General features: G+C 44.6%; 1 protein-coding gene across 2 annotated transcripts in view; it reads right to left on the bottom strand.

The window, feature by feature from the left end:
• Positions 1–4,358: 4,358 nt before the first annotated feature.
• Positions 4,359–17,324, bottom strand: part of LOC119964639 (cytochrome P450 4B1-like) — a 56,683-nt gene continuing 43,717 nt past the window's right edge. Inside the window, exons 11-12 of one of the 2 annotated variants that reach the window (XM_038794383.1) lie at positions 15,180–15,262; positions 4,359–5,767 (exon numbers count right to left, since the gene is read on the bottom strand). In XM_038794383.1, coding sequence (XP_038650311.1) covers positions 5,596–5,767; positions 15,180–15,262 — 255 coding nt within the window. In that variant the 3' untranslated portion in view covers positions 4,359–5,595. The remainder of the gene's footprint in view (positions 5,768–15,179; positions 15,263–17,324) is intronic. The other variant, XR_005460340.1, reaches the window with a different exon arrangement.

The following is a 17,324-nucleotide window of genomic DNA, read 5'->3' on the forward strand; positions in this document are numbered from 1 at the left end:
TGACCGGAACAATACTGAAGGCAGTCCCGCAGGTCTGCTGCTCTTATACTTCCTATAAGGGGCAGAGCCATGGGCGAAGCCCGTACATGCTCCACATCTCCCCCTGTGCGTGAAGCCACACAATGGCCCATAGATGGAGCCCACAGGGTTAATAACATGGTATAACGTAATACAGTATACTGGTGAATTAACAGTATTTATACATTCACCACACCATGGATAAGCTAAGTTGTACATTTTTATTTTGCTGGCCTGTTCCTTGGCATTAGAGAAAGTCCATGGTCAGAACTTTACAGTCACAAACTCAATTTCAGTACAAGGCACATCCACAATCTTTTGTGTTTGCAAAGTTGTTGCCATTTGCACTCTGAAACTAACCCAAATTATGACCATGTTGAATCCAGAGCAGCAGCAGTTCCATTGTTAATTTATTTGTAACTGAAATGAAAGACATCATAGTCCCTGAGAACCATAGGCTGCTCTGCCCTTTGAGAGAGAGAGAGCTGACTGGCGGTGATTTAACCTGAGGATCTCCACACCACAGGCGAGGTGCAAGGTTAAGAAGGCGGCACCTTCATGAATAACCTCACCCAGAACGGGAATTGAACTCACGCTGTTGGCTTTGCTCCGTATCACAAAACAGCCGTCCAGTCAACTGAGCTAACCGACTCCCAGTGAGTATAAACAAGAAAGGCTCTTATTATTTGTTACCAATTTGTTTATTAGCAATAATATTCTACAGCTAAATCATACATAATCCCAAAAATAATTTGAGCAAAATACAAACAGCATCCACATTCATATAGCATGTTAATTTCAGCAATAACTTTGTTGTTTTACAGTACGATTCAAAAGAAGCGAATATATTTGCTAATCTCTTTGTCCAGGATCCTCCAGTCACCAGATAGGAAGTAAAATTATGTTCATTACAGATTTTAAATAATTGCAACTACTGGTAAGCTTTGTCCACTGCATATTTCTTGTATGTTTTATGCATTACTCCCAGTGAGAATACAATATATAATATTGTCACTCAGGCCACCACTCAGACTCTCATCGTGGCAGAAGTTCTCTGATACTCTGGAACGCCTGATGCTGTAGGTTCACAAGGGCACAACAACAACGTCAAGAGAAAACTATTACGTAGACACAAAGTTAATTAAAATGCATGCTACAAATGATCATAATTATTAATTCATTAACAATGAACTAATTTGGAACACATTTTAAGACAATTGGGGCTAAATTCTTGATACAAGGAGGGTAGCCCAAGTCAGGAGATTTTACGTCTTGCCAGACGCGTCTCGATTTAAAGGGCCCCGTGAGACACAATTTTCACTTCTGCTGAGTTCCAGTTTCCCTTTGTGATGGAGCATGGACATGGAGCATGAGCTGGCATGGAGGGGTCTCTGGGGTGGGTGGGTTGGTGGCAAATATTGGATCTTATCAGAAATGGGGCTGAACCTTCGCATCCAGGCCCCGCCTGACATCTTCACAAGTCCACGGAGTCTGCCCGACACTGAAAAACCAGCCCTTAATCTCAGTACAACAAATGTATCTTTGCCTTCTGTTTATGCTGTCATTTTCTCTCCTTACCCATCCTCTTTTGAAGGTGGCGGCTTTGTAGTGGAGTGAAGATTAACAAACATTGTGTAAATTTGCTTCAATTACTTTCCTTCATTTGCAAGTTTGAACATTTGAGTGTTGGTGAACTGTTCAACCTAGGACCCATCAGAAATGAGCTGATCCTTTTCTAATGCAGTATCCACAATGTAGCATCATAGAGTCATAGATGTTTACAGCATGGAAACAGGCCCATCGGCCCAGTTGGTCAATGCCGCCCGGTTTCTATCACTAAGCTAGACCCACTTCTCTGCATTTGGCCCATATACCTCTATACCCACCCTGCCCATGTAACTATCTAACTGCTTTTTAAAGGACAAAATTGTACCCGCCTCTACCACTGCCTCTGTGAAAGAAATTCCCCTCTGGTCTCTTTTATATCTCTCTCCACTCACCTTAAACATATGCCCTCTCCTACATGGAAATGAGGGCCGGGATTCTCCCCTACCCGATGGGGCGGGGGGTCCTGGTGGGATGGAGTGGCGTGAATCACTCTGGCGTTGGGCCGCCCCAAAGGTGCGGATTTCTCCGCACCTTTAGGGACCAAGCCCTAACATTGAGGGGCTAGGCCCGCGCTGGAGTGGTTGGCGCCCCGTCGGCCGGTGGGAAAGGCCTTTAGCGCCACGCCAGCCGGGGCCGAAGGGACTTCGCCGGCCGGCGGAAGTCCGCGTATGCGCCGGAGCATCAGCGGCTGCTGATGTCATCCCCGCGCATGCACAGAGGAGGGCGTCACTTCCGCGTCCGCCATCGTGAAGACGATGGCCAACGTGGAAGGAAACGAGTGCCCCCACGGCACAGGCCCGCCCGCCGATTGGTGGGCCCCGATCGTGGGCCAGGCCACCGTGGGGGCACCCCCCGGGGCCAGATCAGACCGCGCCCCTCCCCAGGACCACGCCTGCACCGCCAGTCCCGCCGGTAAGGGAGGTGTTTTGATTCCCGCCGGCGGGACCGGCATGACAGCAGCGGGACTTCGGCCCATCGCGGGCCGGGGAATCGCCGGGGGGTGGACGACCGGTGCGACGTGATTCCCGCCCCCGCCGAATCTCTGGTACCGGAAACTTCGGGAGACGGCGGGGGTGGGATTCATGCCGCCCCCCAGCGATTCTCCGGCCCGGCGGGGGGTCGGTGAATCCAGCCCGAGGTTGTCCGATAGCCAGTGAAAACGGTAGCAATGCTTCAATTTGCTGTTTGCTGGGTGTTGAGGCCAGCTATACTGTCCCTCTCCCCTTACTGCCATCCTAAATGAAATCAGTAAACTTAGCACAGCACCTTACCACACAATTCATTGAGGCACTGGAAAACAAAGTGAGCAGGGTGTAAAGTGGGCTGTTGATGTGCTATTGGCTGTTTTTGTGTGAATCTCCAAGTTGAATTTACATTGGAGTACCCCTTTCTTCATCATTAGTTCCTTGTTGCTCATAGTAAATTGAATGATGCAGCACCATGTGGTATTTAAAGCTTTTGTGTGTGTGAATATTTTCGGTGTAATTTAATCTTTCAATGATAATGTATAACAAGTGCTGCCGGTTCGACTGACAATTCTAAACCTCTCCCAATTTTCCTTTCCCTTTCTTCAGTTGAAAGGAAATAGAGAGCGGTACATAATGGATGGTGTGTCACGGTGGTCACAAAGTCCATTTGGGAGTTTAGGACTGGAAGAACTGAGGATGACACAGGAGGAGGAACAGGAAAATTGTAACGGAAGATACTAATATGTTGGAGGTGGAAGGGCAGAACAAAGAACAATATAGCACAGGAACAGGCCATTCGGCCCTCCAAGCCTGAACCGGTCATGGTACCAACCTTGGCCAAAACCCTCAGCACTTCCGAGTGCCGTATCCCTCTATACCCACCCTATCCATATATTTGTTAAGATGCCTTTTGATCGCCGTTAATGTATCTGCTTCCACCACCTCCCCTGGCAATGCTTTCCAGGCACTCTACAGAAAAAAAAACCTGCCTCGCACATCTCCTCTAAACTTTGCCCCATGGACCTTAAACCTATGCCCCCTGGTGACTGACCCCTCCACCCTGGGAAAGAGTGCCTGCCCATCCACTCTATCCATGCCACTCATAATCTTGTAGTCCTCTATCAGGTCACCCCTCAACCTCCGTCGTTCTAATGAAAACAATCCAAATCTATTCAGCCTCTCTGCATAGCTAACACCCTCCAGACCAGGCAACATCCTGGTAAACCTGCTCTGCACCCTCTCCAAAGTCTCCACATCCTTCTGGTAGTGGGATACTTTGAGCAACAGTCCCAATGTGGGATGTGAGAGTGGCCAGGTGTAGACCTCAAAAATTAAGATCAAGTGTTGAAGGTTTAGGATATTGTGTAGAACTAGCCAATCAGAAGCGAGTAGCAAACACTTGCTTATACTAAAATATTTTGTGGATAATTATAATAAATGTAACTATAATTGAATGAAAAGAGTGATAGGTTTTAGAGGGTGCATGTTGAAGTGTGTGTATACTATCCACAAGATTTTTAATATTAGTAAATATGTTAATTAAAACATAATAACATGCTGGCTGTTATTTCTTTGGTTATTACTCTGTCAATTTGCATTGGTTAGGCCACAATCAATAACCTTAAATATAGATAGTAATTAAATGGACAAGGAAATTGGGTTAGAGTTGATAGCTCCAGTTAATTATTTAGTACCAGCATAGACCTGATGGGTGAAATGGCCTTTTCTGAGCTTTACATTTCTATGATTCTATGAAATTGTTCAGCTATGTGATATTGTTAGCTCAGGGATCCAGGCTCCATCATTCTGTCACATCGAATGCAAAAATCAAAAGAATACTATCATCCCTCTGGGCAGAAGTGAAACAGTTTCACATCAAATAACTCATTTCCATTCAGCATTTTCACTGGAGTTATGAATACTGTTGCTTCAAAAATGCAATCTCTAATTTTCTCACTTTTGGGGAAAAAAGAAAAAAACCTCAGCACTAACAGGATCCAGCAGCCATGCAGACCAGGAACCAAGGACATTGAGTAGCTGTTTTAACAGGTTTCTTTTGCCTGTGATATACTTGTCAACGTGTTTGAATCTGTCATAGTTTGTAAACAAAATTGGAAGTAAAACAGAATAAAATGACTCCCACCAATACTGTACTGCAATATATATTATATAATAAAACATAAAGGGAATGACTTTAACATCAGGGTTTGGATAACAGTTATAAAAACTACTCGAGCTATTTTGTACTGATTTACATCATTACATCTACATCTAATCTTAATGAGAGAGATTCCTGCCTCACAATCATTGTCAGTCATCCAATATATTGGTTTGTAAAACCCCATGCGGTGATAGAGCAGACTAGTGACAAATAGCCTACTACAATATTTTTAATAGCCCTTAAAGTCATAAGGATTTTGACTTTGTGTGATAGTGTAAATCATTTAATCGTAGAATCTCATAAAAAAGGTCATTCAGCCTACTCTACCTGTGCTAGCCCCTTGTAAGAACAATGTATCTGTTCTCCTCTCTTTCCCATAGCCTTAAGTATATCCACTTCCTTTTTTAAAGTGATTATTGAATCTGTTTCCTCTACCCCTTTAGGCAGTACACTCCAGATCAAAACTCATTGCATAAAAAAAACTCTTCCCACCTCTTGTTTCTTTTTGCCTATTATCCTAAATCTGTGCATTCTGGTTGCCACCAAAAACCTATTCTCCAGATTCAAAAAGAAAAGACAACGTGATGGGAACCCCAGAAAATAATTAGTAGTAAAATGGTGCTGGCAAATTGGCAGCCCACTTTATATCTCTCCCAATTCTGTTACCCATTTTACACAATCGCACACAGTTCAAAATTAGCCTACAGTGTTTTACCATTAAATTATTACCCACATTCAGATAGATTTATCTGGCCTTGAAGGTGCTACTTTAAGAATAGCTATCATTTTTGTCAACTGGCAGAAGGAAATTGCGGGAGATTTGCATTATTTTTTTCTGATTCACTCCTCCAGTTTTTTAATTTTCAGGTGTATGCCATTTTTGGATCTGAGGACAATCTGTGGTGTTTTAATCGGTAGTTTTGTTTCGTCAACTTCCAGTTCAAATCGATTAATAATCAGTGCGACGGCCACCTTCATTTCATTCATGGCAAAGTGCTGCCCAATGCAGTTCCTGCAAAAGAGTTAAACATACTGGGTTTATAAGTAGGACATTTTCAATCTGTCTTTGGAAATCTATGCAATCAGTAAATGCGGCTGAGTGCAGCCTTGGCAGGACATTCCCCCTTGAGGCCCGGAAAACAAAAGTGCCATTAGATACATGGAACAACCCCTCTAATTAAGTGTACCCAATTCATTTTTTTTCCAATTAAGGGGCAATTTTGCATGTTCAATCAACCTACCTTGCACATCTTTAGGTTGTGGGGGTGAAACCCATGCAAACACGGGGAGAATGTGCAAACTGCATCCAGACAGTGACCCAGAGCCGGGATCGTACCTGGGACCTCGGCGTCGTGAGGCAACAGGGCTAACCCACTGCGCCACCATGCTGCCCTACCCACTACATTTATAATCCAATTTCCGAAAATCTTCCAATTGTCTCAATGAATAATTCTGAACCAGTATGCCATAAAGTTATACCTCATTCAATAAGACATAATTATTATATGTTTTTTTTAAAAACGTTGTAAATGGGGAGGTTCACATCAATTCCAAAGATTTCTTGAAGACTGTGTCTTCAGCAGCACACGTTGTGGAGGAGCAGGAAATCACTGACAGCAACCTCTGGATTTCCATGTTTAAGCGCAAATGCAGAGATCAGAATTTGCTATCAGTTTCACAGGTGCAATAACAGCAAAAGCTGACAGTTTCAACATCATTGCTGGTGTGATCAAAGGCAAGGATCCCACATTTGGGCAGCATGGTAGCACAGTGGTTAACACAGTTGCTTCACAGTTCCAGGGTCCCAGGTTTGATCTGGTTTGCGTCACTGTGCGGAATCTGCACATTATCCCTGTGTCTGCGTGGGATTCCTCCGGGTGCTTCGGTTTCCTCCCACAGTCCAAAGATGTGCCGGTTAGGTGCATTGGCCATGCTAAATTGCCCTTAGTGTCCAGAAAGATTAGTTGTGTTTCCTGGGTTATGGGGATAACGGGGTCAGGGTGGCGGCGTGAGGCTTAAGTAGGGTGCTTTTTCCAAGGGCCGGTGCAGACTCGATGGGCCAATGGTCTCCTTCTGCACTGTAAATTCTATGATTCTATGTAACCAAATAGAAAGGATACAACAAGGTTTATTTTACGACTCCACAATACATTAACTCTCTACTCCACTCCCCTCAGGGTCTCCTTCCCCGACCTCCTCCCAGGTCAGGGATTATATTCTGTGGGGGTTCCTCCAATTGGGAGGAAACTCAGCCCTCTAAACCCCTGGTGAGTTTGTATTCCAAGGTGTAGGAGGGGAATCTGATACAATGTAGGTTCAAACCCCTTAAAGGGTCATAACAAATACCATCTCTAATTCTAGGCTGTAAGTGAGCAGCACAAAGTTGTCATGCTACCTGCTTTCCAATCAACGTGTGTGAGATAATCGCGTATTGCAATTCCCATCACTATTTTCAGAGGCTGTCAAATTTAGACCTCCTTGTCTTTTAACTGTGAAAGGAGATTCTGGAGAGATTTGTCGGAATTGGAACCTCCACCTACTTCAGGGCAGCGCATAGAACATAGAACATAGAACATAGAACGATACAGCGCAGTACAGGCCCTTCGGCCCACGATGTTGCACCGACATGGGAAGTCAAAAACTAAAAGCCATCTAACCTACACTATGCCATTATCATCCATATGCTTATCCAATAAACTCTTAAATGCCCTCAATGTTGGCGAGTTCACTACTGTTGCAGGTAGGGCATTCCACGGCCTCACCACTCTTTGTGTAAAAAACCTACCTCTGACCTCTGTCCTATATCTATTACCCCTCAATTTAAAGCTATGTCCCCTCGTGCTAGCCACCTCCATCCGCGGGAGAAGGCTCTCACTGTCCACCCTATCTAACCCTCTGATCATTTTGTATGCCTCTATTAAGTCACCTCTTAACCTTCTTCTCTCTAACGAAAACAACCTCAAGTCCATCAGCCCTTTCTCATAAGATTTTCCCTTCATACCAGGCAACATCCTGGTAAATCTCCTCTGCACCCGTTCCAAAGCTTCCACGTCCTTCCAATAATGAGGCGACCAGAACTGTACGCAATACTCCAAATGCGGCCGTACCAGAATTTTGTACAGCTGCAACATGACCTCATGGCTCCGGAACTCAATCCCTCTACCAATAAAGGCCAACACACCATAGGCCTTCTTCACAACCCTATCAACCTGGGTGGCAACTTTCAGGGATCTATGTACATGGACACCGAGATCCCTCTGCTCATCCACACTGCCAAGAATTTTACCATTAGCCAAATATTCCGCATTCCTGTTATTCTTTCCAAAGTGAATCACCTCACACTTCTCTACATTAAACTCCATTTGCCACCTCTCAGCCCAGCTCTGCAGCTTACCTATGTCCCTCTGTAACCTGCAACATCCTTCCTCAATTTCTACAACTCCACCGACTTTAGTGTCGTCTGCAAATTTACTCACCCAACCTTCTGTGCCCTCCTCTAGGTCATTTATAAAAATGACAAACAGCAACGGCCCCAGAACAGATCCTTGTGGTACGCCACTCGTAACTGAACTCCATTCTGAACATTTGCCATCAACCACCACCCTCTGTCTTCTTTCAACTAGCCAATTTCTGATCCACATCTCTAAATCACCCTCAATCCCCAGCCTCCGTATTTTCTGCAATAGCCGACCGTGGGGAACCTTATCAAACACTTTACTGAAATCCATATACACCACATCAACTGCTCGACCCTCGTCTACCTGTTCAGTCACCTTCTCAAAGAACTCGATAAGGTTTGTGAGGCATGACCTACCCTTCACAAAACCATGCTGACTATCCCTAATCATATTATTCCTATCTGGATGATTATAAATCGTACCTCTTATAATCCTCTCCAAGACTTTACCCACAACAGACGTGAGGCTCACCGGCCTATAGTTACCGGGGTTATCTCTACTCCTCTTCTTGAACAAAGGGACCACATTTGCTACCCTCCAGTCCTCTGGCACTATTCCTGTAGCCAATGATGACATAAAAATCAAAGCCAAAGGCTCAGCAATCTCTTCCCTGGCTTCCCAGAGAATCCTAGGATAAATCCCATCAGGCCCCGGGGACTTATCTATTTTCACCTTGTCCAGAATTGCCAACACTTCTTCCCTATGCACCTCAATGCCATCTATTCTAATAGCCTGGGTCTCAGCATTCTCCTCCACAACATTATCTTTTTCCTGAGTGAATACTGACGAAACGTATTCATTTAGTATCTCGCTTATCTCCTCAGCCTCCACACACAACTTCCCACCACTGTCCTTGACTGGCCCTACTCTTACACTAGTCATTCTTTTATTCCTGACATACCTATAGAAAGCTTTTGGGTTTTCCTTGATCCTACCTGCCAAAGACTTCTCATGTCCCCTCCTTGCTCGTCTTAGCTCTCTCTTTAGATCCTTCCTCGCTTCCTTGTAACTATTAAGCACCCCAACTGAAACTTCACGCCTCATCTTCACATAGGCCTCCTTCTTCCTCTTAACAAGATATTCCACTTCTTTGGTAAACCACGGTTCCCTCGCTCTACCCCTTCCTCCCTGCCTGACTGGTACGTACTTATCAAGAACACGCAATAGCTGTTCCTTGAACAAGCTCCACATATCCAGTGTGCCCAACCCTTGCAGCCTACTTCTCCAACCTACACATCCTAAGTCATGTCTAATGGCATCATAATTGCCCTTCCCCCAGCTATAACTCTTGCCCTGCGGGGTATACTTATCCCTTTCCATCACTAACGTAAAGGTCACCGAATTGTGGTCACTGTTTCCAAAGTGCTCACCTACCTCCAGATCTAACACCTTGCCTCGTTCATTACCCAAAACCAAATCCAATGTGGCCTCGCCTCTTGTTGGCCTGTCAATATATTGTCAGGAAACCCTCCTGCACACATTGTACAAAGAACGACCCATCTAATGTACTCGAACTATATCTTTTCCAGTCAATATTTGGAAAGTTAAAGTCTCCCATAACAACTACCTGTTACTTTCGCTCTTTTCCAGAATCATCTTCGCCATCCTTTCCTCTACATCCCTAGAACTATTAGGTGGCCTATAGAAAACTCCCAACAGGGTGACCTCTCCTTTCCTGTTTCTAACCTCAGCCCATACTACCTCGGAAGAAGAGTCCCCATAGTTGCTTCACAGCTCCTGGGTCCCAGGTTCGATTCCTGGCTTGGGTCATTGTCTGTGCGGAGTCTGCACGTTCCCCGTGTTTGCATGGGTTTCCTCCGGGTGCTCCGGTTTCCTCACAGAGTCCAAAGATGTGCAGGTTAGGTAGATTGGCCATGTTAAATTGCCCTTAGTGTCCAAAAAGGTTAGGTGGGGTCACGGGGATAGGTTGGAGGTGTGGGGATAGGGTGGAGGTGTGAGCTTAGGTAGAGTGCTCTTTCCAAGGGCCGGTGCAGACTCGATGGGCCAAATAGCCTCCTTCTGCACTGTGAATTCTATGAAACCATGATCCCCTGAATAAAAGGGGATGGGGTTAGGGAGATTGGGGACACTGAGATTGGCATCTTTGTCTACCTGTTCACTCAAATTTTTCAATCAGTTCGTATAACAGAAATCTTCATCAATTGGTGTCTGTGAAGGTAAGGTTGGACTATACATGGCCTTTGACCAGCTATCTGCCACTGACTTGCCACTTTAAGCAAAATAACCCTCAAAATCTACCGTTAAATCCAGGTGACTCTGAAGGGATGGAACAAGCTAACCTTTACCTTCAATATCACAATCTTGTCTAACTTCCTTTATCACTCCATGTGTACTTCCCTCTGATAATGGATGTAAAAATTTAGGAGTTCCTATATTTCCAAAGTGGAGGCCATTTACTCATTTTATTCTATTCTGTAGCCCGATCACTTCTTTTTTAAAAAAATAATTTTTATTGAGAAATTTTGATTTTATACAACATTGACGCACCTTAGTAAAATACCGAAAATAACAATAATATTAACAATCATATACATTCGCCCCATCCCCATGAACAACCCAGCATTTTAACAACAACGCAAATTAACACACTATAAAGTTACAGAATAAACACTACAATAATGCACCCCCCCCCCCCCCCCCCCCCCCCCCCCCGGGTTGCTGCTGCTATTGACCCAGTTACCTATCTCTGAGCCAGGAAGTCCAGAAAAGGCTGCCATCGTTTATAGAACCCTTGTATTGATCCTCTCAGGGCAAATTTGACCTTTTCCAATTTTATAAATCCCGCCATGTCACTGATCCAGGTCTCCACGCTTGGGGGCCTTGCATCCTTCCATTGTAACAGAATCCTTCGACGGGCTACTAGGGACGCAAAGGCCAGGACACCGGCCTCTTTCGCCTCCTGCACTCTCGGCTCTACCGCAACTCCAAAAATCGCGAGTCCCCACCCTGGTTTGACCCTGGATCCAACCACCCTCGACACCGTCCCCGCCACCCCCTTCCAGAATTCTCCCAGTGCTGGGCATGCCCAGAACATATGGGCATGGTTCGCAGGACTCCCCGAACATCTGGTGCACCTGTCCTCACCCCCGAAGAACCTACTCATCCTAGTCCCGGACATGTGGATGAGACTAAGCCTCGCACATGAGGAGGAAGAGTTGACTCTCTCCAAGGCCTCCGCCCAAGTCCCGTCCTCTATCTGCTCCCCGAGTTCCTCCTCCCATTTAGCCTTCAGCTCCTCCACTGACGACTCCTCCACCTCCTGCATTACCTTATAGATGTCAGACACCTTCCCCTCTCCTACCCACACCCCCGAAAGCACTCTGTCCATCGTCCCCTGCGAGGGCAGCAAAGGGAATCCCTCTACCTGTCGCCTAGCAAACGCCTTTACCTGCAGGTATCTGAACATGTTCCCCTGGGGAAGGCCAAATTTATCTTCCAGTTCCCCCAGGCCCGCAAACCTCCCGCCAATAAACCGGTCCCTCAATTTGCTGATGCCCGCCCTTTGCCACCCCCTGGGCCCGATCACTTCATTATAATCCAGTCCCCTATACTTCTCTGATTATCTGCCCCAGCTGCACAAAATCACATTATTCACGATGTCACCACCTCCCTCAATCTTTCAATCCTGTTTCTAGTGACCCAACTTCTCAGTTTTGAATCCATGCTATCCCTATAACCAGACATTGTTTCTATATCTTTCAAAGCACTGTCATCACATAACTGCTTAAAATAAATCCTCAAGCCTTCACAAACACAATCTTACCAGTAACTTACTCTTTCTCTCTAAGGTTCTTCTAAACTGGTTAATATCAATCATTCCTGCACTCCTGTCTCCCAACACTTGGTATGTGAATCTGTCTAATTTAGTTTCTGATCAGCTGATAACATTTCAACTCTCACAATCAAAAGTCATCAATCACAAACTGTTGCTCTGCTCACTCTTCCTCCTTGGTTTCCTAGCTTGGATTTGATACTGTTGACCCTCCATTACTCTGAATTACTTCTCCTCCATGGTACCACTTTTTTGTGGTTCTACCTTCCTAAACGTATTCACTAGATCTCAGTTGATTTCTTCCATGCCTGCATGTTCATGTCTGGTATGCCCAAGGGATACATGTTGTCATGTGAGGGTCCATTTAAGAAAAGTGTGTTTTATCAAATGGCTGCAGTGATGTCATTGTGTGGGTGGAGCTGGGCTTGGTTTTGTATTTTACTTTACTTTTGAGCTGGAAGCTGCTTTGTGGCTCTGAGTTTTTTGGTTTCGTTTTCAGTTGGGAGCTGCATTCAAACAAAGAAGGTGTATTTTTGGTCTCTCTCTCTGCATGCTAAAGAATGTCCCCAGACTACTTGATAACTTCAAGGTAATACCTGTTTTCTGTAAGGAATTCAAGCCTACTGTTTTGTAGGAAAAAAGAGTGTTTGGCTTATGGATGTTGTTAGGAAAGTTATTAAGGGTTACCTCTAGAGTACTGTATCTTTGGGGGCAGGGGGTATTTGTGTTGGTAGTTAATAAGATGTTTACCGTTATTTATAAAATGTTAACTGGATTAATTGTTTTGTTTAAAAATACTTTAGATCTCTCTTGCATCACACCTGGAAAGTGGGCCCTTGTGCTCCTCATAATCAAAATATATTAAAAGTTGAAGGTCAGGTGAACTCCATGATATACTTGGTGTTCTCTAAACCCTGGCCCATAACAATGTTCAGCTTCATCTTATTCTGCATTTACATGCAAACCTCCATGACATTATTTCAGGTATGGGATCAACATTACCTGAATGCAGATGAAATTCAATTTTAGCATTGTGCTGTTACTAAAACAGGAGTTTTGCTGTACTCTCCAGCCATATTTTTTTCTTTCAACTCAGTATTGCCATCTTGTTCATCCCTTGTCTGCACCTTTGTGTCTCAGCCTTCAACTTCACCGACCTTGCTGGTTATCCACTGTGGTAGAATCTCACAATGTGCAATGTCAGCGTTCAATTTGGCTCTAAACTGTTTCAAGGTCTTTACTGGGATCTTCAAAACATACATATTCACACCCCTACCTCAGCTCCATCCATGCCTTTAGTATAAAGAATTACTTTCTGTAACGCTCTCCTTGCTAGTTTCCCCAATTTCACACTACACAATCCTCAGCTAATTCTGAACTCTCCACGATGGCCTCTTCTGTAGGAAGCTCTGCATCCCCATCACTTTCATTATTATTGAGCTCAGTTGGCTCCTTTTTTAAAAAACAATCCAATTAAGGGGCAATATAGCATGGCCAATCCACCTACCCTGCACATCTTTGGGTTGTGGGGGTGAAACCCATGCAGACAGGGTGCATATGCAAACTCCACACTTACAGTGACCTGGGGCCGGGATCGATCCCAGGTCCTCGGCACCGTGAGGCAGCAGTGCCAACCAGTGTGCCAACGTGCCACCCTCAGTTGGCTTCTTGAGTGCAATTTGTGTTGGATAATCTGTGGCCTCGACATTCCAATATAAGTGTTGCAATATGCCAAATTGTGACGTCTGGTGTTAACTGCTCCAAGGTTTGTGGAGTCAGAGGGAAATCTTCAATTTAAATATCCTGAGAAGCATCTGAGACACTCGGAGTTATCTTTGCCTCATTGCAGGAATGAGACAATGAAATGCAATATTGTGTGGAGGAGTTACTGCCAATGCTTTCACAGAAAATAGTGCATTGTTGGTTCTCTTTGGGAGGGGAGTCAAAAGTTAAAAATAAAGATCTGCCATTTCTCGGGTTTCAGGACACAATACAGACCTGGATTAGAGGATGGGCCCCACTTCTGCAATTTGGCAGACTGATATATTTGGTCTCATTTGGACTACTGATTCTCTAGTCTTTGCCAAGCCAGAGAAGTGGAACTTCTATACCTATCCAGGACCTGACCTAATTCACAGTCGTTTTCTCTGACTCCCAGTGATTCCTTTATTTCCAAAACCCTACATGGCATCACTCCTCTCAATTTACAGAATCTTCTATCATCATCCCTCTATTCCTCTGATTTTATGTTACTTGTTCTATATTTCTTTGCACCACGATCAGAAATTCATCGTTCAGCATTCCTGCCCCATACTCTTTTCCTAAGTTTCATAGAATCACAGAATCCCCACAGTGCAAAAGAAAGTCATTCAGCCCATTGACTGCACCGACCCTCTGAAAGGGAACAGCACCCAGGCCCACACCCCTGCCCTATCTTCATAACAGCTGAACACTAAGGGGCAATTTAGCATGGCCAACCCACCTAACCTGCACATCTTTGGACTGTGAGAATAAACCGGAACAACCGGAGGAAACCCATGCAGACACGGGGAGTTGAAGGTCGGAGTTGAATCTGGGCCCCTAGGGCTGTGAGGCAGCAATGCCAACCACTGTGCTGCCCAAAGTTTCTGCATCCTGTTCTAATTAATCATGCTTTCATAACAGCCTAACTCTGTCATCCGACCTTTGGTCTCTTCCTGCTAAATGTCTTCCCATCCCATCCCAAACAGCACTGAGATATTCTTTTACATCAGAAATACCGTCCCACCCCTATCCTAGTGCCGTACCCAATATCATATATAATTTAACATTAACATAAGGTTATTGAAAGTGTTCCACTGAATTGGAATGCAGGCAATCCTCGGACTTACGATACAATTGTTCCTGAAAACCGCATGCGAAAAGCAGTTTGCCCTTCCTGAGGTTGTGAAAGGCCGGACATAAAGGAACGTCAGTTAATAAAGACCAATAATTCACTGTAGTGCCATTCTAAAGTCAAAACAGGCATTGTAAAGTGAAAATGGGGTGTTAATTCATAAATGGCATAAGTGTCGTTCATCATAACTTGAATGTCATAAAAGGATTGCCTATACATCCATTTAATACACCTGCTGAAAACTAGGTTCATATAAAAATAATTAGCTTCAAAATAATGAATTATCAACTGTTCCTACCTTGGTCCAATAGAGAAAGGTAGGAAAGCATGATGGTGTCTGTGTTCTGAATTTTCTGGAGTAAACCTCAACGGGTTAAATACCTGATGTGAAAAAGCAATAGTATACATTACCAACTGGGATTAGCCAGAATTCTGCTGTTCATATAGGATCATACAAAAACCAAGAAAAAGCTAGTTTATAGTAAACCTGCTGCATAAAGAGTTCAACTTGTTGGTACTGTTACAAAACCAATGTTACATGTTTGCATTACCGCATAAAAAGCTACAATATGGCGAATTACAAAGGATACTTAATGGGAACGTTCCTGCTATTGAAGAGACCCAAGTCCCAAATGAAGGGACTGCAGAGGTTCAAGAAGGCAGCTCACCACCACCTCAAGGGCAGTTAGGGATGGGCAACAAATACTGGCTGAGCCAGCGAAGCCCACATCCCATATATTAATTTGTAAAAGTCTGCTATCCAATTAAGAAGGGGGACTGCCTTTCCAAGCAGCCAGCCCAATCAGAAGGTCAGCAGTGCTGCAGCTTATGCAGTGCCACCAAGAGAAGTTACAACTGCTGAAGCTGTAACGAGGACAAGAAGGTGGCTCCATTTTGATGTACCTTTACAATGGAGTTTGTTTTATTATGCTTCTGGTAGTATGTTATGTTATACTACTGAATGTAATATATGTTACTCAATACTGTTGTTGATGAGGTTTACTGATTCTTGATGAGAAAACTCAAAGTCATAGAATCATAGAATGAATAGTGCAGAAGGAGGCCATTCAGCCAAGTGTAGCCACCTGGGGTGGCCACGTCCCGATTCCAAAATGGATACTCGCAAAGAGTGCAGGGAAAATCGGACAGCACTAGAGAAAACAAGCAGGTGCAAGGTTTCCTGTGTATTAAGATTTGCAAAACCCAGACAGAACTGAAACCAATAGCCATTAGCATATTAATGAGCTATCTCCGGGGACAAAAAGGAAACATTGAAACAATCGAGACAAGGACAGACTCCCCGGTGCCAGTGGGAGCTAAGACAAAGGCAGGCCAACGGTCACATAGGGCCCGCCCAACGATCAGGGAATGCCTCCGGTATTGGAGAAAATCAATACGCACGATTGGGACATGGTCCAATTAATTGCGACCAAGTCCGGGGTCCGCCCAGAAGGGCGCAAAACCCCTTGGGGTATAAAATAGAGCCCCCAAGGTCAGTTCGCTCTTCTCTTCTCTTACCCCGACTCCTCTCCATCTTCAACTTGGCATTTGGCTCTCAGCGACGAGAGGCCGCCAAGCACCAACCAAGTAAGTCTAAGGTCAACGCACGCTACGAGATAGACGCTACTAGCTACTATTCCGTATTAGTTCGAAGCCAGCAATATCAGAACCGGACAACGGCCATTGTTCCTCTGACTGAGTGGGCCACTCAAAGCTAAGTATAGGCTTTTAGTAGTAGTGGTAGTTTAGCGAATAGAGTTTATGCATGAGTAATAATTGACTGTGTGTGTAAATAAATGTGTATTGATTTCAAACTTACTAACTGGTATATCGAGTCATTGATCAGTACTTGGCTTTGAACCCTGTGGTGGTATCAGAAAGATACCTGGCGACTCTTGAGCAAAGGTAATTAAAACAGAGCAAATTAAGGGAAAGCATAACGAGCAACACCATCGACTCTGCACCAGCCCTTGGAAAGAGCACCCCTCCTCCGCCCACACCTCCACCCTATCCCCGTAACCCAGTAACCCCACCCAACCTTTTGGGCACCTTTAATTATTGTAATTGGCTGTCTGGCTCTGATCGGCAGGGTGGATGATCTGCTACCATTTTCCGGCTATTATCCTGACAGCGGAACTGCTTCAGACAACCATCCCAACCCAGCTTCCTGTCATTTTACCAACCCATGCCTCAGCCTGCCACCTGGGCACATCTCACCCCGGATGTGCATGTCTCATTGATATGTGAGGTTAGTTTTACAATATTGCATTTAATATGATGTAGGATAGAAATGTATTAACATTTTTATTTCAATAATAAGTATTGAGTTCCTCTGTTACACACAGTAAAATACATCTCAATATCAATCCTGTTCAAAGTACAATGTACAATCGTGCTGCTATTCAAATCATATGATCCAACAGTGGGAAACATTTGTTCATCA

This window comes from Scyliorhinus canicula, chromosome 4 (genome assembly GCF_902713615.1).
Source record: "Scyliorhinus canicula chromosome 4, sScyCan1.1, whole genome shotgun sequence".
In the NCBI taxonomy this organism is placed as follows: domain Eukaryota; kingdom Metazoa; phylum Chordata; class Chondrichthyes; order Carcharhiniformes; family Scyliorhinidae; genus Scyliorhinus; species Scyliorhinus canicula.